Source organism: Sinocyclocheilus grahami, unplaced genomic scaffold, assembly GCF_001515645.1.
Source record: "Sinocyclocheilus grahami isolate Dianchi unplaced genomic scaffold, SAMN03320097.WGS_v1.1 scaffold7.1, whole genome shotgun sequence".
In the NCBI taxonomy this organism is placed as follows: Eukaryota; Metazoa; Chordata; class Actinopteri; order Cypriniformes; family Cyprinidae; genus Sinocyclocheilus; species Sinocyclocheilus grahami.
In genome coordinates, this window is record NW_015505186.1 from 31,591 (window position 1) to 53,625 (window position 22,035).

General features: G+C 37.2%; 1 protein-coding gene across 1 annotated transcript in view; it reads right to left on the reverse strand.

Moving 5' to 3' along the window:
* Positions 1 to 1,800: 1,800 nt before the first annotated feature.
* The window catches only part of LOC107589351 (potassium channel subfamily K member 12-like), a 32,262-nt gene continuing 12,027 nt past the window's right edge, over positions 1,801 to 22,035 (reverse strand). The window contains exons 3-5 of the mRNA XM_016277767.1: positions 4,869 to 5,010; positions 4,697 to 4,801; positions 1,801 to 2,693 (exon numbers count right to left, since the gene is read on the reverse strand). Of these exons, the coding sequence (XP_016133253.1) occupies positions 1,801 to 2,693; positions 4,697 to 4,801; positions 4,869 to 5,010 (1,140 nt within the window). The remainder of the gene's footprint in view (positions 2,694 to 4,696; positions 4,802 to 4,868; positions 5,011 to 22,035) is intronic.

Genomic DNA, 22,035 nt, shown 5'->3' on the forward strand with positions numbered 1-22,035 from the left:
AATTTACTGGAGAGCAACATTGCATGAGATACTAAGACTTTATTCATGTTTATGCTAATATACCCCCCCCCCCCCCCCCCCCCCCCCTTTTTCCTGCATGAGATACTAAGACTTTATTCATGTTTATGCTAATATACCCCCCCCCCACCCCGCCGCCCCTTTTTTCCAACTTATATTTAAAACTACTGAAAAATCTGCCAGTTCAGTGAGTTCTGATATGTTATGCAGTGTTGTTAAGTAAATTTATGCTGTTTTAAGGATTTTCAGATGTTTTAACCATAAAACAGGTCAAAAAAAGTCAAAAATATTATTAATTAACTTATTAAAACGTATTATTATTTTCTGTACTGTTGCACTATGAAAGAACAATCGTTTTTGAACAATACTCTTTTGACTTTTTGCCGAAAAGAAGTGCCAAAGAATGATAGATTGAAACATTTTGTTAATTGCATGAACCTAAAAGTTACATAATAATGCAGGTAATGAATTCAGCTGGATGTTAAGACGCAAACTGTACATAATAAGAGAGGCTGTGCATTTTGAGACATTGTAGTATGTCCAAATACTGAGTATGGACTTTCCATTGAGCAGTGAAGTACATACTTTTAGTACACAGCAGAAGTATGCAAACCGGGATGCAGCTCAAGACTAAGTATGTTTGCGACATGGAGATGATGCATAGTTGTAAATCAAGTGTGCTGTAAGTAAATAGGATGCTACTTTTACTTATTTGAGATTTGACAGGCTCTTCTCGGCTCCTGTGAATAGTCACTGGTAGTCAAGTCTAACTTCAGAGCGTTTAGGGTTAGTTCATGTTGTACAGTACTGTACAAATTCTAGAGAATATGATTTGCGTAATTAGGGTTTGTTACGGTTGATTACTAGAATATGCAAAATCACTTAAGGTGCATTCAAATCCTCCTGGGAAGTTCGTATTTACGAGTTGGGAGTCATAATTACGACATCAGGTGCTTAGGTCGGTGAATTTTGGTTCACTATATATATAATGCTTTATAAAAGTATTTTAATGCTTTGTAATGCAGTTTAATAATGCATTGTATGATCTCATGAATAAATGTTGCATTCATTGTTACACCTTAAGAAATCATAATGCATTGAAACGCATGACAAACAATCAATTTGTGGGAATCTGCAAATATTATAATGCATTTTATGAAAATATATAATCTGAATATATTTTAAACACTTAATAATGCATTATACATAAATGCTTCAAGTAAAACCTGAATGATTTTTTACTATAAAAATGATGACTAAATGTGCATCTAGTGTGTTTTAGCTTTTTATGCTTTTGTTCAATTTTTAGTGTTGTAAATTGAATGGTTATATATTCTAATGTAATTGCACAGTACTATGGTATTTTATGCATGCAACTTAGACTAAAAAAATCTAATTTCATTAATTTGAGGCAATTTACCATTAATACAGAAGCTGCATTCATTGCATCTGACTCAATGACACCATCGGATCCCAACTCGGGACTTTTCTCATTTCCCACTCGTATTTGTAACTTTCTGACGCTCATGTGCGTTCAACTCATAAGTACGATCTTTCCGACATGATTTGAGTGCACCGTTACTTCCTAGCACGCGTTCGTAGCATACGCCGTAGCAAGTCACGATCCAAAAATCCTACAGGATATCCTACACAGTTCATGCATGCCATGCTGTTCTACACAAGCTCAAAAATTGAAATCGCAAACCCCTCAACGTCCAGAGAGAGTTGGAGAGGTTTTACTGCTAAAAACAATCATTTCTGAGATGCGTACAAAGGTTACCTCTACCTAGAGTCACTGGTTTCTGCTAATCGGTTGTTCATGATGCCCAAAGCACCGACGCCGCCGGAAAAACCGTTCTGCCGTGAGCTTCCGCACACCGTTCTGGGATATCCATTCGCTGACTCCGACAGCTGTTTCTGCATGATGGCCAGCGAGATTTTATTGGATCCTGTCAAGTCCCGCATGGAGATCATCTCGCCCGAGAGCCTGCGTCCTTCAGTGTCACTATCGCAAGGCCTGTCCGAGTCTGGCGTTCGGCCGAAGCGTCCGCGTCTGAGGCGCGAGCCGGGCCTGATGGCGTTGCGGCGTCCCAAGAAAGCATTGGCTTTGTTGCAGCGCTGGCAACACATGCAGCTCATTTTCTCCAACATCCAATTGAGGACCTGCTTGATGACGATGGAGATGACGTTGAAGAGCGAGTAGATGCAACATACTCCAGTCAAGATGAAGAGGAAGTTGGCCAAACGGTAAAGTCCTTGGTAGCCGTACGCAGCGTTTTGGCTGCTCACCAAATCTCCGAAACCAATGGTGCTGAAGGTGACGAAGCAAAAATACAGCGAGTCCAGATACGCCCAGCCTTCGACTGGAGTGTACATGGCCGACGCGCAGCAGGAGATCACGATGGCCGACAAACCCAGAATGAGCATCACGTGGTACACCGAGGGTTTCCAACCGGGCAACGTACTCGCCGCGAAGTCCTGGCAGATCCCCGGCGGGAGGAGGCCGCTGGTCCGTAGACGCCGCAGACGCACGGCTTTCATCACCACGGCCAGCAGGGTAATGATGCGCTCCAGAAAGAGGTTGAAGAACAGGATGGTGGCCGCACAACCCAACAGACCGTAGAAGATCAAGAAAACCTTTCCAGCTACTGTCACAGGGGTGGTCATCCCGAATCCTGCAGAGAAGAAAACCAAAAGAGCTCGTTAGAACATCATATTCTTTATTTGCAATACTGTATGAAGATCATTCATTTGGTGTCAAAAACCTTTCTGCTTACATTTATTTATTTGTGACCCTGGACCACAAAACCAGTCATAAGGGTCCCTTTTTCGAAATTGAGATTTATACATTTATTCAGCTACATTAGCTGAATAAATAAGCTTTCCATTGATGTATGGTTTGTTAGGATAGGACAATATTTGGCTGAGATACAACTATTTAAAAATCTGGAATCTGAGGGTGCAAAAAAATCTAAATATTGAGAAAATCGCCTTTAAAGTTGTCTAAACGAAGTCCTTAGCAATGCATATTACTAATCAAAAATTAAGTATTGATATATTTACGGTAGGAAATTTACAAAATATCTTCATGGAACATGATCTTTACTTAATATCGTAATGATTTTTGGCATAAAAGAAAAATGATTTAACTGATTATAGTGAGAGAAAGTGAAAAAGAGAAAGGCAGCAAAAGAACAGCATTAAGATTTGAGGTAAGTTTTGGTGAACACAAATGTTTCTAGTTATACAAGCTTGATTTCATGTGTTTCATGTCAGAGTGTCAGCATGCAATGCATAATGCAATGCAACTGTTTATACCACAGTGTATAATTCTATTAATGCAAGTCAATAGGAATTTTATTGTAAATCTCCAATCGACTTGAATTACTAGAATTACACTAACATGCTATAAACATCTTAAACATACAGAAAGCAGCATTTAAGTTATCTATAAAACTGAATTAATTTCAGAAACTACTTAAGTAGAAGACAAATAAATAGTTTGAAGAATATCAGAGCACTGCTGTCTTGAAACACTATAAAAATCCACCATAAAATATGAATTAATACTTTAAAACCATTGTGATCTAAACAAGCGGTGAAATAACTATTAACCATTTCAATAGTAATAGTGAGAAAATTACTTATATTATTTTGATATGTATATTTTGTTTTACATTATTAAATATTAATATTTTTTAATAAATCTAATGAATTAATTAATAAAAATTCAACATTCAACATTTTTACCACAACCGATAATTTTGCTCATAATAAAGTTTTTCGCCCACAATTGTATTGTATCTGTTTACAGAGATTAAATATGAGACATCAAGATAAATACTTTATCACTAAACCACAGAAATCAAGATAAATATAACTTTCGACAGAATATATATTGTTATGTGTCATTTCTAATCAAGCTGTAATTTTGTCCAATTATTTAAAAACGTGAAACTATTCCATAATTGTGTGTATTTATGATACATGAAATGCTCAGTGTTATTCAAGACACTACTATAATAAAAACTATTATCATTTTTAGTTATGCATTGATAGTTTGAATTTTATTTATTATGTTTTAGTCATTTTGTTGTGCTTTTTTGTATTTTTGATTTGTTGTTGTTTCTTTTATAATAGGTCTATATAGTTTTTATTAATGTTATTATTTTAGTACATCAAGTTAAACTAAATAAAATGTTTCCATGGTAACTAGCTGAAATAAAATATGTTGAATTTCTAAAGATATTTTATTTAGTTAACGTTTGTTTTATTTCAAGTAACAAATTTTTTTTTAATGCCTTTAGTTAGTTAACTATATAACAACACTGAGCAACCTAAGCAAGACAAAAGAGTCTACACTTTTATTCAAAAACATTTTTTAAATGACACACATCTTTTGAGGAGTGATAGAAAAATTCATGACTTCCCACAAAATGACAGAATTCACCTGTAATGCATTTATATACACTGTTAAACAAAATAAAAGTCTGCAGTAGCACAAATGCCCATGTTGCATTCTGGACTGTTAGATAACACTTCAGTCTCAGGAGACACACAAAGAGCAATGCCACAGACTGAGCTGAAACATATCCAATAAACACGAGCAACATTCACTGCCTGGGAAACACAACTGCACAAACTGTACTTCACTACACAACAAAAATAACAATAACACCGAGCAGAAGAGCGCCCATGTGGCTGATGGTAATGCACAACAGGCTCTCCTGAAAACAGCCCATTCGCTCTGGCATAAAACCACATGGCACGATCAAGCAGTGCTCTTTATAATACAAAAAGAGAACAGGATCAAATCTAACCTCTCAGCCGTTCATCTCTAATTAATTAACCCTGCTCGTTTTTCCACTGGCCTGCCGCTGAGATGCTCTTATTAAGAGGACACTGAGGTTTCAAAATCTCAGTTACCTCAAGCCCTGAACCATCGATTCTGTGCTGTTTCAGAGCCGACACTTCAGACTGGCTCTCTGGAGACTTTAGGGACAGAGGGAGAGAGAGGCAAACACACCCAAAATAACCTGCAGGACTTTAGACAACAGTCGGACAGATCGTCTTTGTGGAGAATTACAACTCAGCACTGCTCGAGTGTGTGCAAATGATCAATGCCAACCATTGTTTTATGATCTTATACTTGACATTCAGTATAAAACAATGTGCCAATCTGGAAACAATACACCCCAGCATATAAACTCCAGATATGCCATCTGTTTTGAAGTCTGCATGACAATAAATACCTCTTTTCAGAAAAAAATTAAGAATTAACAATTAGCAAACGAATAATGTCAACATTAATCATAATTCACAGCCCATTTATTTCTGTAAAGTAACCAGAGGTCTATAATTAATTGAAAATGATCGTTGCATCTCAATGGCGTGGAGTATGTGTGTCACACAAAATAGTTCACCCAAAAATGAACATTTGCTGAAAATTTGCTGACTCACTCTCAGGCCATCCAAGATAGATTTGTTTTTTCAACAGATTTGGAGAAATGCATCATTCCATCTCTTGCTCACCAGTGGATCCTCTGCAGTGAATGGGTGCCGTCAGAATGAGAGTCCAAACAGCTGATAAAAACATCACAATAATCCACACCACTCCAGTCCATCAGTTAATGTCTTGTGAAGCCAAAAGCTGCATGCTTGTAAGAAACAAACCCATCATTACACTGTTGCTTCTGGCCAAAATATGAGTCCATAATCCATAATAACACTTCCACCAGTGGAAAAGTCCATCCCATGTTATCTCTCACATCAAAATACAATACAAACAATACTTGTTTAAAACTGTTTTGGGCTTGTAAACGCTGCTTCATGCAGATTTCTCTCCTGATTCAGAGCAGATCACAAGAGGAAGCCAAAAGCAATGGTTTGTAGTAAAAAAAACACATTAAATATAATTGTTTGGCTTCCCAAGACATTAACTGATGGACTGGATTAGTGTGGATTACGTGTGGATTATTGTGATGTTTTTATCAGCTGTTTGGACTCTCATTCTGACGGCACCCATTCACTGCAGAGGATCCATTGGTGAGCAAGTGATGTAATTCTACATTTCTCCAAATCTGATGAAGAAACAAACTCGTCCACATCTTGGATGGCCTGAGGGTGAGTACATATTCAGCCAAATTTCATTTTTGAGTAAACTATTCCTTTAATTCCATTATATAAATTAATTTGGGGAAAAAAAGTCGCAGCATGATTCAGATGATAAAAAAATGCAATTTATATTCCAGAAAATCTGGTAAGTGTCATGTTGCCTGGCCTACAGCATGTTACTGTTTTTGTGCTAGTATGTCATGCAGCAAGTCAGTGTGTTCTTAAGAAATTAATAGCATATGATCGCTTCACTGCGACAGATGGTTTCAGCTCGTTTCCAAACACAATGCAGCACACAGCAATCTTTGCCTCACAATATGCCAGCACAGTGTAGCTATTTAGCACCTCCGAAAAAACATATAAACACCCTGCAAGCACATAAAAACATCATTGTTAGCATTGACAGCAAGTGTCCTAATTTCACCAATCTGGCATTTTCCTGCCCTGGATAGAGGCCATTTCAGTTGTCCTGTTGTCTTCAGGGATCGCAGGTCAGATACAGAAAATGCAGAGATGAGGAGGAGGGATGGTGTTTTTATTTTCCTGTGACGAAGAGGAAATCATTAGTCACCGGCTGGAGTGCAGGGGGTCTGCGGAGATCAGGTTCAGGTTGTGAAGGGAAGGAGGAGCTGAATAAGAAGTATCTGGAGCTTTCCCTACGCTACCATCTGCCCATCACTCGCCCTGCTACACATCATGTGCCTGATTACGGTTACATTAACACGTGATGCACACCAGTTTGTATTGGTGTTGAACAGAAACCTGCGTTTCAGGTTGCATAAAGAACAAAAGTAGCAAACTTTGAACCCCAACATAAAGGTGCCCTCAGAACTAGATTTATTCTAAAACTAGTGTACAGTATTTCCCCATACAAAACCAGTACTCAAAATTTCAACAGTCACCTCAAAAAAACTACATTTAATATAAACTTAAGGCAAAAAATTTTGTTTTTCATGCACTGGTCAATTTTGAGATTTTGGACTATTTGACTTCTTTTTTTTTTTTTTTTAGACTAGTGGGAAGGAAGCATGCAAAATATACATTTATGTGTGCATTTTATTGCACTTTTAATTATAATGCATATCTTTAAAGGCTGTTTTTGCAAAACAAGTTTTTTTCTAACTTTGCAGGTTTATTCCTATCTACAGTGGTGTGAAAAAGTGTTGGCCCCCTTCCTGATTTCTTATTTTTTTGCACTTTAATGTTTCAGATCATCAAACAAATTTAAATATTAGTCAAAGATAACACAAGTAAACACAACATGCAGTTTTTAAATGAAGGTTTTTATTATTCAGGCAAAACAAAATCCAAAACTACATGGCCCTGTGTGAAGAAGTGTTTGCCCCCCTGTTAAAACTGTGGTTTATCACACCTGAGTTCAGTTTCTCTAGCCACACCCAGGCCTGATTACTGCCACACCTGTTCGCAATCAAGAAATCTCTTAAATAGGACCTGCCTGACAAAGTGAAGTAGACCAAAAGATCCTCAAAAGCTAGACATCATGCCGAGATCCAAAGAAATTCAGAAACAAATGAGAAAGAAAGTAATTGAGATCTATCAGTCTGGAAAAGGTTATAAAGCCATTTCTAAAGCTTTGGGACTCCAGCGAACCACAGTGAGAGCCATTATTCACAAATGGCAAAAACATGGAACAGTGGAGAACCTTCCCAGGAGTGGCCGGCCGACCAAAATTACCCCAAGAGCACAGCGACGACTCATCCAAGAGCTCACAAAAGACCCCACAACAACATACAAACAACTGCAGGCCTCACTTGCCTCAGTTAAGGTCAGTGTTCATGACTCCACCATAAGAAAGAGACTGGGCAAAAATGGTCTGCATGGCAGAGTTCCAAGACGAAAACCGCTGCTGAGCAAAAAGAACAAAGGCTCGTCTCAGTTTTGCCAGAAAACATCTTGATGATCCCCAAGACTTTAGGGAAAATACTCTGTGGACTGACGAGACAAAAGTTGAACTTTTTGGAAGGTGTGTGTCCCATTACGTCTGGCGTAAAAGTAACACTGCATTTCAGAAAAAGAACATCATACCAACAGTAAAATATGGTGGTGGTAGTGTGATGGTCTGGGGCTATTTTGCTGCTTCAGGACCTGGAAGACTTGCTGTGATAAATGGAACCATGAATTCTGCTGTTTACCAAAAAATCCTGAAGGAGAAGGTCCGGCCATCTGTTCGTGACCTCAAGCTGAAGCGAACTTGGGTTCTGCAGCAGGACAATGATCCAAAACACACCAGCAAGTCCACCTCTGAATGGCTGAAGAAAAACAAAATGAAGACTTTGGAGTGGCCAAGTCAAAGTCCAGTCCATCCCATGTTATCTCTCACATCAAAATACAATACAAACAATACTTGTTTAAAACTGTTTTGGGCTTGTAAACGCTGCTTCATGCAGATTTCTCTCCTGATTCAGAGCAGATCACAAGAGGAAGCCAAAAGCAATGGTTTGTAGTAAAAAAAACACATTAAATATAATTGTTTGGCTTCCCAAGACATTAACTGATGGACTGGATTAGTGTGGATTACGTGTGGATTATTGTGATGTTTTTATCAGCTGTTTGGACTCTCATTCTGACGGCACCCATTCACTGCAGAGGATCCATTGGTGAGCAAGTGATGTAATTCTACATTTCTCCAAATCTGATGAAGAAACTAACTCATCTACATCTTGGATGGCCTGAGGGTGAGTACATATTCAGCCAAATTTCATTTTTGAGTAAGCTATTCCTTTAATTCCATTATATAAATTAATTTGGGAAAAAAAAGTCGCAGCATGATTCAGATGATAAAAAAATGCAATTTATATTCCAGAAAATCTGGTAAGTGTCATGTTGCCTGGCCTACAGCATGTTACTGTTTTTGTGCTAGTATGTCATGCAGCAAGTCAGTGTGTTCTTAAGAAATTAATAGCATATGATCGCTTCACTGCGACAGATGGTTTCAGCTCGTTTCCAAACACAATGCAGCACACAGCAATCTTTGCCTCACAATATGCCAGCACAGTGTAGCTATTTAGCACCTCCGAAAAAACATATAAACACCCTGCAAGCACATAAAAACATCATTGTTAGCATTGACAGCAAGTGTCCTAATTTCACCAATCTGGCATTTTCCTGCCCTGGATAGAGGCCATTTCAGTTGTCCTGTTGTCTTCAGGGATCGCAGGTCAGATACAGAAAATGCAGAGATGAGGAGGAGGGATGGTGTTTTTATTTTCCTGTGACGAAGAGGAAATCATTAGTCACCGGCTGGAGTGCAGGGGGTCTGCGGAGATCAGGTTCAGGTTGTGAAGGGAAGGAGGAGCTGAATAAGAAGTATCTGGAGCTTTCCCTACGCTACCATCTGCCCATCACTCGCCCTGCTACACATCATGTGCCTGATTACGGTTACATTAACACGTGATGCACACCAGTTTGTATTGGTGTTGAACAGAAACCTGCGTTTCAGGTTGCATAAAGAACAAAAGTAGCAAACTTTGAACCCCAACATAAAGGTGCCCTCAGAACTAGATTTATTCTAAAACTAGTGTACAGTATTTCCCCATACAAAACCAGTACTCAAAATTTCAACAGTCACCTCAAAAAAACTACATTTAATATAAACTTAAGGCAAAAAATTTTGTTTTTCATGCACTGGTCAATTTTGAGATTTTGGACTATTTGACTTCTTTTTTTTTTTTTTTTAGACTAGTGGGAAGGAAGCATGCAAAATATACATTTATGTGTGCATTTTATTGCACTTTTAATTATAATGCATATCTTTAAAGGCTGTTTTTGCAAAACAAGTTTTTTTCTAACTTTGCAGGTTTATTCCTATCTACAGTGGTGTGAAAAAGTGTTGGCCCCCTTCCTGATTTCTTATTTTTTTGCACTTTAATGTTTCAGATCATCAAACAAATTTAAATATTAGTCAAAGATAACACAAGTAAACACAACATGCAGTTTTTAAATGAAGGTTTTTATTATTCAGGCAAAACAAAATCCAAAACTACATGGCCCTGTGTGAAGAAGTGTTTGCCCCCCTGTTAAAACTGTGGTTTATCACACCTGAGTTCAGTTTCTCTATTATTAGATACATTATTAGATTACTATACATAGCGCTTATTTCCATATTTAAACATAACATTTCAGAAAGCTTGTAATAAAAAAAATGCAATGCCTAATGTAATCAATCAACTAGATTAGTATGCTTATTTATATTTGTTAAAATTTTACTTTATTCACCTGGGGTGTCTTGTCTTAATTTATATCATTAAACACTCATTTAGAAACAGTTATGCAGATGTGCAATAAGAAATTATTTTGCCATCTCAAAAATATTCTCAAAAACCTTTCAAAATATTGATTTACACTCATTTCGATTCATTTTTTTGCTGTGGTAGCAGACTGGAAAATACCCTGCAAGTGAGCAAGGAAGCATATTTATTATGTATTGATTTTGTACAACAGAGTTGATTAGGTGACTTGCCATATGTACGCCATGATATCAAAACTCTCAGCAGTGAATTCAGCCTGTCTCTTCATACACAACTGCCTGTAAATGGACGGCAATAACCAGAAAAGAATGAATCATAACAGAGCATAAAAGAATCCCATCTACAGCAATGCAAGAGCTGACAACATAAACAGACAACATGGACTTGCAGTTATTTTTGCATTGATTTACACAGAACAGGAAAAAGAAGAAAAAGAGAGCAAAGGTCTGGATGAGGGAGTGCTTAGGGAGACGTGGGCTGCATATGTTTGGCTCAATGCTTCATCCTCGTCTTGCGCTCTTTCACTCTGTTGCAATTTCATTGGTTGTTGCTTTTGTTTGTAAGAGACGGTCGGACATATTTTGAAATGTATCAGAGCATCTGCAACCAGTTGCATGGTGTCTTTCTAGTGCATCGCTGACGGGCTCACGCTGTGAGTTGGCTCTGATCTGGGGCTCCTTGTCGCAGTTAGAAAACATGAAAGACCAACAAGCTTGGAGCTTGTAGTGTGTTTTTTTTTTTTTTTTTTTTTTTTTTTTTTTTAAAGTTTAAGTTTAAATTGAAGTATCAAAATTACTAAAAACTAAACTAAAAATAAAGCTAAATATAAAAACAGAATATAAAAAACTACAACTTAAAGTACAATTAAAATATACAATATTATATAAAATAATACACTCGAAGTATAATTGTTTCATACTAAAATGTAAACTGAAGTACTAAAATTACTAAAAGATAAAGCTAAATAGAAATTAAAACACAAAAGCTAACAAAAATGACAAAAGTATGTAACAAAATAACTACAACTTACACTGAAATAAAAATATAAAATAATATATACAATAATACACAAAGTATATTTATTTTATACTAAAAATATAAAAATAAAAGCTAATTCAAAAGAAATACCATAATAGTATATAAATAATAATTAAATAAGCCTGACAACAAAATTATTAATACCGTTATGCATCGATTTTAATAAGAAAGTGTGTAGAAGTACAAAAATTACTTAAACTAAAAATAAAACTAAATAGTTTTTAAAAAGTTAACAAGGCCTAAAACAAAATTACAACTTAAAATTAAAATTAAAATATAAAAATAAAAGCTAATTTAAAATAAATACTATAACAGTATATAAATAATAATTAAATAAGCCTGACAACAAAATTATTAATACCGTTATGCATCGATTTTAATAAGAAAGTGTGTAGAAGTACAAAAATTACTTAAACTAAAAATAAAACTAAATAGTTTTTAAAAAGTTAACAAGGCCTAAAACAAAATTACAACTAAAAATTAAAATTAAAATATAAAAATAAAAGCTAATTTAAAATAAATACTATAACAGTATATAAATAATACTAAAACAAGCCTGACATAGACTATCCTTTTGAATCATTTTTAATAAGCAAGTGAGTAGAAATATTACCCAGCAAGAGAGTTATAAGTTCCCTCAGACTACCGTGCCTCATGAGATCTCGGTAAGAGTCATAAGTATATACAGATTATCATTTTTTTTTTTAAATGGTTCTTTGTACTGTGTTTGAATGGAAGAGCTCACACTGTGTTCAAACATGGGCTTTCACACAGCGTTTGAATGGAAAAGCTCACCTGCACCCCGACGAGAGCGTACAGTGAAGCTGTTTTTGAACTGAGAAGTCACACAGCGTTCCAACAGTAGATGGAATGGACGAATGGAAATTCCCAGAATGCATTAGAAAGGTGGTTCACACTGCATTTGAACCAAAGCTCACTGTGCAATTCAAAAGAGTGAAGTTAAATGGATTTATCTGTTAAAGAATTAGGGCACTTAATCGAATGTGCATTGCTGAAAATGTACTCACCCTCAGGCCATCCAAGATGTGGACGAGTTTGTTTCTTCATCAGATTTGGAGAAATGTAGCATTACATCACTTGCTCAGCAATGGATGCTCTGCAGTGAATGGGTGCCGTCAGAATGAGAGTCCAAACAGCTGATAAAAACATCACAATAATCCACAAGTAATCCACACCACTCCAGTCCAGCAATTAATGTCTTGAGAAGTGAAAAGCTGCGTGTTTGTAAGAATCAAATCCATCATTGAAACTTCTTGCTAAAATACGAGCCCTCTATCAATAATATTGCTTTCTCCTTAGTGGAAAAGGTTGTCTCTTCTGAATCAGGAGATCAGATATGCACAGATCAATCACCGTTTACAAGCCAGAACAAATAGTCGGGATGACAAAAGCGATGGAATTTTTCACTGGAGTAATTATGAATTATGGACTCATATTTCTGCCTGAAGCAACGGTTTAAAGTTAAAAACATCTTAATGATGGATTTGGTGGAACAGCTTTTGGCTTCAAGAGATGTTAACTGATGGACTGGAGTGGTGTGAATTACTTGTGGATTATTGTGGTGTTTTTATCAGCTGTTTGGACTCTCATTCTGACGGCACCCATTCACTGCAGAGGATCCATTGCTGAGCAAGTGATGTAATGCTACATTTCTCCAAATCTGATGAAGAAACAAACTCATCTACATCTTGGATGGCCTGAGGGTGAGTACATTTTCAAAACTACAATTCCCATCGTTCTCTGGTAACAAATGGTTAATAAATGGCAACTAATCATTAACATGACATTACAAAGAAGCACAAACACAGCACTGTTTGCTTTCTGTTATGTACTGTTGGCAAATTAATAGAGTCAGTGGTCATAAGACCTGAACACAGTCTGGTTTGTTCGAGTGTCTGTCAGTATTTAATTTTAATTTCAGCAGTACAGAAGAGAGCTCAACATCTCGTCTGTTTCTTCATTGATTTATTGTTGAGAAACTGAGCAGCGCTGCCTCTCCCTCTGCATTTATTTCCTTATCGACCCAGACTTGTTTTCACAGTCTGCCACAGACACTTACAGTTGTTTGTGCAGTATGCTGTGAAAAGATTATTTAGGTGTATGACAGATTTTTATACATCATGAAAGAACGGCTGGCTGAGACAGCATTCATCTCAGCTGTAGAAGTAAAGTTATGAAGCCTATGTTACTGCAAAGGTTCTTGTCTTTTTAAGCACAGTACATACTACAAAAGAAGTTCATTGCCCTTTCTTGATTTATGTTTGTGACACAAAGCTCCAGACTGTCTTGTATTGTCTTGCAATGCACAAATTGGGAAATGTGGTAGGTCATGCATGTATTTTATGCATACAGAAAATTAGCAAACTTTGCACATTCTGCACTCTACAGAAATAGCATGAGCACTACACCACACAAAAAAATTTTTTTTAAACTGACAGTTTTTACCATAGTTACCATTAGGGATGTCCTGATCAGGTTTTTTTTGTGCCCCCGATCCGAGTCACTGAATATTGAGTATCTGCCGATACCGAGTCCTGATCCGATACTTGTATATTCCTAGTGTTTTATGCACAATTCAAGTAGGCCTACATTAAAGTAATTAAAATCAATACAGACTTGTGCAGAGAGTAAAAGTAATGTGTGTGTTTGTGTGTGTGTGTGTATACATATATATGATACACTCTCTAAGTATAAATCTGCACATACTGTATAAATACATTGGTAGAATATGGGACTACCGATGTCAATTTCTTATATTTTATATGTACAATAAGCAGAATGATTGCAACATAAAGGCAAAAAAGTGGAGATATGGTTAGAAAGCATGAAGCTTGCACTGTCAGAATGCTATACCTATAAATCTATAAATTCACCTATACCTACCTTTACCTTTTATGTTTACCGATACCTATAAATGTATGTTCGCTACCACAGCAATACATTTTAGATGACATGAAACTGTGGTCAAAAGTCTATCATAAATCAAAATAATGTCAAAATAAAACCTATGCTCTTGTGCTGAAAATTCAGCTTTGCATCACAGGAATAAATTACATTTATCTGGAAAAGGATCAGGAAAGGTCGAGACTCGAACTCGGGACATTACTGTCTGCATGTCTTTTTTCATCACTACAAGTATACAGAGCCTGTTAAAAACCTGGTGCACAGCACAGTTGTATTTTGTGAGAGTAGTCTGTGCTGTCCATTCTTGTCTGCATGGCATTTTATATACAAAAATCTGTTTAAACAAAGCCTCAGCAAAACTGCACAAAGCACAGCACTTTCCCCGAGCAAACAAACCTGTCCCTCTGGGCATTTTCTAAAGGCTGAACAAAAGCACTTATATCTGCATAAAATCTGTTATATGATTCAATGAGCACAGCATACAAAACACATCATGCGTTGGCAAGAACCAATTACAGTCATTCATACTCTGAAAGCGCTCATGACACACTCCGAAAGTGGAGAGCACTCGATCTACGACGCTGTCCGTAAATGAAGAAGCGCTGGAGATATTAGCACAGAGACATGCTTGAGTTCACGTGAAAGTGAAACAGAGAGAGGGAGAGTCCAGAAAAGGTCAAAACTAATGGCTAAAACCACAGATATAATTCTTGCATTTTAGAAAAATGTGTCTATCCATCACTAGTTAATTCATATTATAGATAAACTCTGACCCTTTCAGCTGATGTCATGGTGGTGCATTTGATTTTCAGAATTGTTCTTAGGGCATCTTAAGCTTATCCTGGCCGAGAATCATCTACTAAGACAAGATGAGATACTGTACATAACGTGACCTTTTTCCCCCCAAAGTTATAAATAAAAAATATTGGAGTATGTTTTACAAGACAATATTTTTTTTGTAATATCTTTTAATAAATAAAATATCTAAAAAAAGCCTGGCAAACTTTAGTAAATCAACTCACTCTTTCTCATAAGCACATTTATACACTGTTTAAAAGTTGTAAATAAAATATTGGAGTATGTTTTACCAGGAAATACTATTTCAGTTTTTCTACTTGAGAATGTTTATTTCGATGTGTTACTTGTTGTTTCTTTGCAATTATTTAATTTACTAGCAATTTCAATTTCAAATTTGTTTAAAACTAAATCCTACAGAGTGTAATATGAACCAAATAACATTAAATACAATTTACTTTCCTTGGACAAAAACCTGTGTTGCTTAAAGTTGCTTTGCAGTAAGGTAAAGCTTGAGGTAAAGCTGAAGCTTTTGATTTTGCTAGTTTTGTGTGCAATACACATCAGACGGTCAGTGAGCGGTTTGTGACGGGTCTGTAGGTCTGCCAGCTGAGACTAACTTTGCACAGATGAGATACAAAAGCTCTTTGATGCTGTGTAGAAACAGGCGTCTAAATTTACACCGGCACATGGGAGGGAACGCCATGTCCATAATCTGAAGAATAATGCTGATGCACTGCAGAGTTCTCAGGCTGGATCTCCTGACCGTTTTAAATTGGATGAAAAGATAGTAAAAAGTTTCAATAATGCTCAGAAGTGCAGGATCTGCAAAGCTCCTGACCGCTTTAGTAATGACCCCATACCATATTACAGAACGAGGGCAGGTGCAGCCCGGCAATACTGCGCTCTTATCACTAATTCAATCAAGGATCCGACACACACACACACACACACACACACACACACACACATACACACACATAGAAAAGCTTTAACCACTTTTAGTAATGACAGACTACAAAGGCAAGGTCGTACAGGTTAATCAAAGCACTAAACCTCAGTATAATTGTCCTCTCATTTAGCTCATGTAGGTTGAGTTTCTTCCAATGAAAAAGGTAAATGTTTAGTTACCAAGCTACAATTTTAAGTTCTTCAAAAACATAACAAGGAGCGTTAGCTTTCCTGGAAATATTTCATGCTGCAGCCTCTCTCATTAAATGGTGGTTGACCCAAAAATGAAAATGACCGACCCTCATGTCAGGGGGGGGGGGGTTGGGGGGGTTTCTGGACTCCTTTTTAATGGTTAAATTAAATTGTATCAATCATGAAACTTAAACAGTTTAACATCAATTTATTAAAAGTTTAACAAATATTACATGTTTAGGGCCCTATGAAATGTTTTCTTTTTTCCAACCTTATGTTTTATTGTTACCAAATTCTGATTTGTCCTTCATTAACAGAGAGACACGCAGAATTCATATTCAAATAGTCGTTTTGTGGCTTAATATTTACAAAAACTAGTGGGAGTGGGAGTGGGAGTGTGCTCACTTGTGTGTGTGTGCACGTGTGTGTGTGTGTTAGGGATGGGTGTAGTATGAAGTACGAAGTATCGATATATATCGAAGTATCGATATATCGATACTGATGCGAGTATCGAAAGTATCGATACTGATGCGAGTATCGAAAGTATCGATACTCGAACAAAAAATATCGATACTAAGGTGTGTTTTATTTACCAGTGATTGTTTATTTAACAAAAAAATAATAATGCGTACAATATGCATTGAATTGGATGGATAACCTTTGTTAGCGAGTAATTGTGTAGGATAGAACTATTTTCCTGCTCATCTGAACACACGCAAATGTTGCAAGAACTAATCCATCACAGAGAGCGTTCACTCACTGCTGACAGTGCATTCAAACAGGGCTGCTTTTCCCAAAAGTATCATAAGAAAGCATTAAAGCTTTTGGGAACGGCAGCCCTGAACAATGCTTATCAGAGGACAGAAGGACAGAGTTATTTCACAATAAACAAACTGAAATTGTAGCCTACATAGTTTGTACAATTACAGTTATTTAAATTGAACGTTGAAAGATAATATTGATCATGTTCTATTCTGTAATGTTAATAAAAATCATACAGTGTCAGAATAAAAAGGTTGCATTTTATGCATGCAACAGCCGGTCACTGGCAGTCCCTTATAATAATGAACTATGGTTTTACTAAAGTGACCATAGTTCAACTGTAGTATTTGTAGATTTGAATCATGTGTAAACAAAAATATAACCTAATAAGTTACAATTAAGGCGTATTGAATGTTAAAATGCGTTTTAAACATAAAGTTAAGTGCTTATCATTACCCATTTTACTCTGAAATAATTTAATAAATTTCATAATTTAAAAGTTTAGTTCAGAAGTATCGACTCGGTATCGATATTGCCGGGGGGGGAGGGGGGCAGGACTATATCTAGTTAATATAAATATGAAACTAAATATGAAAGCAAATATATTTATTTAGTAATATAAAATCATATAATGTAAAAACAGTATATATTTAATGTTTGAAAATAAAATGTTTTTATTGTTTATGAAAACTTTTTGGAAAAAAACAGTTATTAGATATATATAAAGTTAATATATAAATAAAGTTATTAGATATATATATCTAGGTAACACTCATTATACAGCACACAGTGAAAATGACATGAATATGACAGTGGGCAAATGCATAAAGTGCAGCATAATTTGAAATCACGAATTTAATGTTTAAAGCATTCAATTTGCATCGAAAGTCACGCAGAGAACACGCAATCATGCAGGTCAAATGCACACTTCACAAGATCTCACAACTGGATTCGACTAAGTTTGCAAGGTTTGTGAAATGAAATGTTCATTCAAAGATTTGTTTAAATGATATAAATGACAGATCACATGCTTTAAAAAAAAATTGTGTTAAGTCTTGAATGACCGAAATGATATCTTGTACACACATTTTCAAAAGAAAAAAAGTGAAGAATCTTTTATTCATAATAGCATTGACTTCATATAACGCATTCATTCCCATTCCATGTCATTTTTTGATTCATGTCTTGATTCAAAATGAAAAAAAAATTCCATATTTGTGCACTTTATTTTAGTCTGTTTCTAACCTATCTAGTCATATGAACTCCTGTTATAGTGCTTTCTTGTCCTTTTTTGGAGGTCAGCGGCTCTTTTTTACTTTATGCTGTCATTGATCGTCCTGCTCTTTCTTATACATTATTCAGAATTTCACCTTTGTGCTCAACGAAAGAAAGTTAAACAGGTTTGGAATGACATGAGGGTGAGTGAATGATGGCAGAAATTACTTTTCTGGGTGAACTGTCCCTTTAATGATGGATTGTTGGCTTGCCACTCAGAATATTTGTTTTGTGTAAAAACGCATCTGACCTTTGCGATCAAACCAATATCTTGGATACTGATGAGATTTGTGATTCACTTCAGTTTCTGAAATGAAAAAGCATGAGGAGTATGTATGTACATTCGGTGAGGGACGTTTATGAGGTTATTGTGGTCTGTAGATAAGGCCGTGACAGCAACAAATCTGTGGTTTTACTTAAAACAATAGCTGTCTGCTCCAAAGCGTGTATGCTTTGCTGTGTGTTATTGATCCTCTGTGTATGCAGACGCCATCCTCAGATGGGAATGCTCCGCATTGAGATTTATTTACAGCCTTTGTGTGTTTGCCGGGTCAGATCACGTACATGGATCAAGGGCGAGCGCAGGGGTGACAGAGAGGATGCAGGCCAGAGATAAATGTCCAAATGGGACAGGCAGTTTTTCCTGACACTGATTTGTCACTGTGTGGGTGTATCTGTCTGTCTCAACTGCCGTGTAGCTATAAATGCAAAGATCACTATAAAGAATACATGTTTTGTAGTGCTACTCATTAGCGATATTTGCGACAACAACCTAGCAATAGCCGGTACACCCTAGCAACCACATATTAATGCCTAAATAACTAAAAACCAACTCAGCATCTGCATTGCAACCACCCAAAACATCTGAGCATTGTTGTGGCAGGTTTTGAAAAGGCAAACCAATCACATTTATTTAAAAATGTCAAAATCCAGTTAATCTTAAATTCACTGATGATCAGCTGTCAGTTCCTCTTTTGTATTAATCATTTACAGGATAAAAGATGCAAAAACAACTGTTTTACAATCAGTCTTGGCCACTGTGCCATGTAAAATCCTCTTATTTAAACAGTAGAGATTTTAATCCCTATACTCAGTTTCTCAGCCACTGTAATGGAATATATCTGCACAAAACAAGTCAATCTTACTACACTATTAAAAATAAACACTCCAAAAAGGGTTTTTAAAAAATAATTGTTCCAAAAGTGGCTTTTCATAATTAATCATTCAATTAATCAAAAAATATTTTTTGCAAATGAAGGTTCCAAAAAGGGCTTTTTGCAAATAAGCATTCCAAAAAAAAGTGACCTTACAATTAAATGTTCCAAAAATGTATTTTCGCAAATAAGTGTTCCAATGGGGGCTTTTCGCAAATAAACATTCCAAAAAGGGCTTTTTGCAAATAAGCATTCCAAAGGGGGCTTTTCACAATTAAACGTTCCAAAGGGGGCTTTTTGTAAATAAGCATTAGCTTTTCGCAGTGAAGCGCAAAGAAGAATCATTTTTGGCTTTCAGGGAAAGCTAAAGAAACCTAAAGAAACTTTTTCCACTATCAACAACCTTTTGTGGAATGGAAAGTTTCCATGGATGTTAATTTCTTTATGGAACCATCAGTGCCAATAAAGAACCTTCATTTTTAAGTCTACATCAGGGATGGGCAACTGGCGGCCCGTGGGCCATATACATATTAGACTCGGATGATCAATTTGAAAACATTTGAAAAGCAAGTCACGTAAAGATTGCTTTCAGTTTATGATGTTGATACTATCTCCAACCAGGAGAGGTCGCTAGTTTCCAGCCGCTCCCCTATTAATTTCAGCGTAGTAGGAAGTGCACTCTAATGTAAACATTCACTAACATTAGCAAATAATAAATTAAAAACTGACCATGAAAACAGTATTTTCAAGTCAAGATGGTAAACAGATTATCTTTTAACCAAGTTCAAGGGGATACCCATATGTTTGTGTAACAAAGTTCGTAGTCACGGGAAGAAGGAGGCGATCATTTAAAGAAAACTTTAATAAAATAAACAAACACAAAATGAAAGTAAAGCGGCAGCCCCTCGCGGACGACTGCCACACACAAAACACAAAATAAAATCCAGGCCTGGTCCTCTTTCACTGTCGTAGCTCCTCCTTTTATCCTTCCAGAGCTCCCCCGTGGGACTCGAGACCGGTGAGTGGTGCAGGTGTCGCTCATTATTAATTACTCCACCGGCCTCGCTCCGTTCCCACGGCTCTCGGCCCCGCCCCCACTGTCGCTTGGTCCTCAACCGGCTGAGAGGCTCTTACTCACGGTGCCATGCGACGGTACTGGACATCTTTGGTGGATGGCCCACCGCTCCTCCGCCTCCTGGTGGACGGCGATGGCTCCTCCTATTGAGGGCAGCGAGTCCCCCGTTCCCTGTGAGTCCCCAATCATGGCGTATGGCAGCAGGCTCCGGCCTCCTGGCGAACGGGGCAGACTCCTCCGCTCCCTCACGGACGGCAGCCACCCCTCCTCGACCCAGGAGCACGGCAGCGAGCTCTCCGTCCCACCTCGTCTTCCATAGTTCCAGCACCACCGCCTCGGGCAGCCACCGGCAGTCTCTCCGCTTGTTCCTGCTGCCCGATCTACTCAGCACCGCGATCCCCCTCAGCAGCGAGGGCTCTCTGACAGCGTGTTCCTTCTTCCTCCCGGGTTTCGGCACCAGTGTAACACAGTTCGTAGTCACGGGAAGAAGGAGGCGGGAGCCGGCAAACATTTAAGACTTTAATAAAATAAACAAACACAAAATGAAAGTAAAGCGGCAGCCCCTAGCGGTCGTCACTCCTCCTTTTATCCTTCCGGAGCTCCTCCGTGGGACTCGAGATCGGTGAGTGGTGCAGGTGTCGCTCATTATTAATTACTCCACCGGCCCGTTCCGTTCCCACGGCTCTCGGCCCGCCCCCACTCGTCACAGTCTGGAAATCTATATTTTATTTAAATCACCATCACACCACTGCTCACACGCCAGAGTTGCACTTGCCTCAAATTTCAAAGGTAAAATTCATAGTCAACAAAAGCTTTTTGCCAAATGCATGACAGAAATGTTTGCACTGGACTATGTTCTTATTAGGGTTTCCGCGGGTCCTTAAAACATCTTCAGTTAAATTGTTTACATTTAAGGCCATGCAAACTCTTAAATGGTACAAAAAGTCTCAATTATAAGAGGTCTTTGGGGACAGAAAGTCAAGAATTGCTATATGGATTAATATGACGATTAAACTTCAAAAGGCTACGATTTCACTGAATAAACTTGAGCGCTGCACGTCAGCTTGGTGTACGGCGGATACCGGGGAAACCACTATATGCGCAGTTCCGAAAGTGAAACCTGCTTGCAGAGAACGAATCTGCTTTTTCAGTAAGCCCGTCTGCTATTTTTGCTACATATTTTTAAATGTGAACCAGTGGATCGACAAAAAGCTAATGCATTATAAAAATCTAAACAATTAAGACACTAAGATATATTTATATGTTATTTAATATAATAATTAATTGATAATAATTGTTTAAAGGGGTCATATGATGCTTTTTTAAAGATCATTATTTGTTCTAACAGAATATGTTGACATGCTTTAATGTTCAAAAAACACATTATTTTTCAAATACTGTACATTATTGTAGGTCCTCTATGCCCCGCCTCTCTCAAACGCTTAGTTTTCTACAAAGTCCCTCCTTC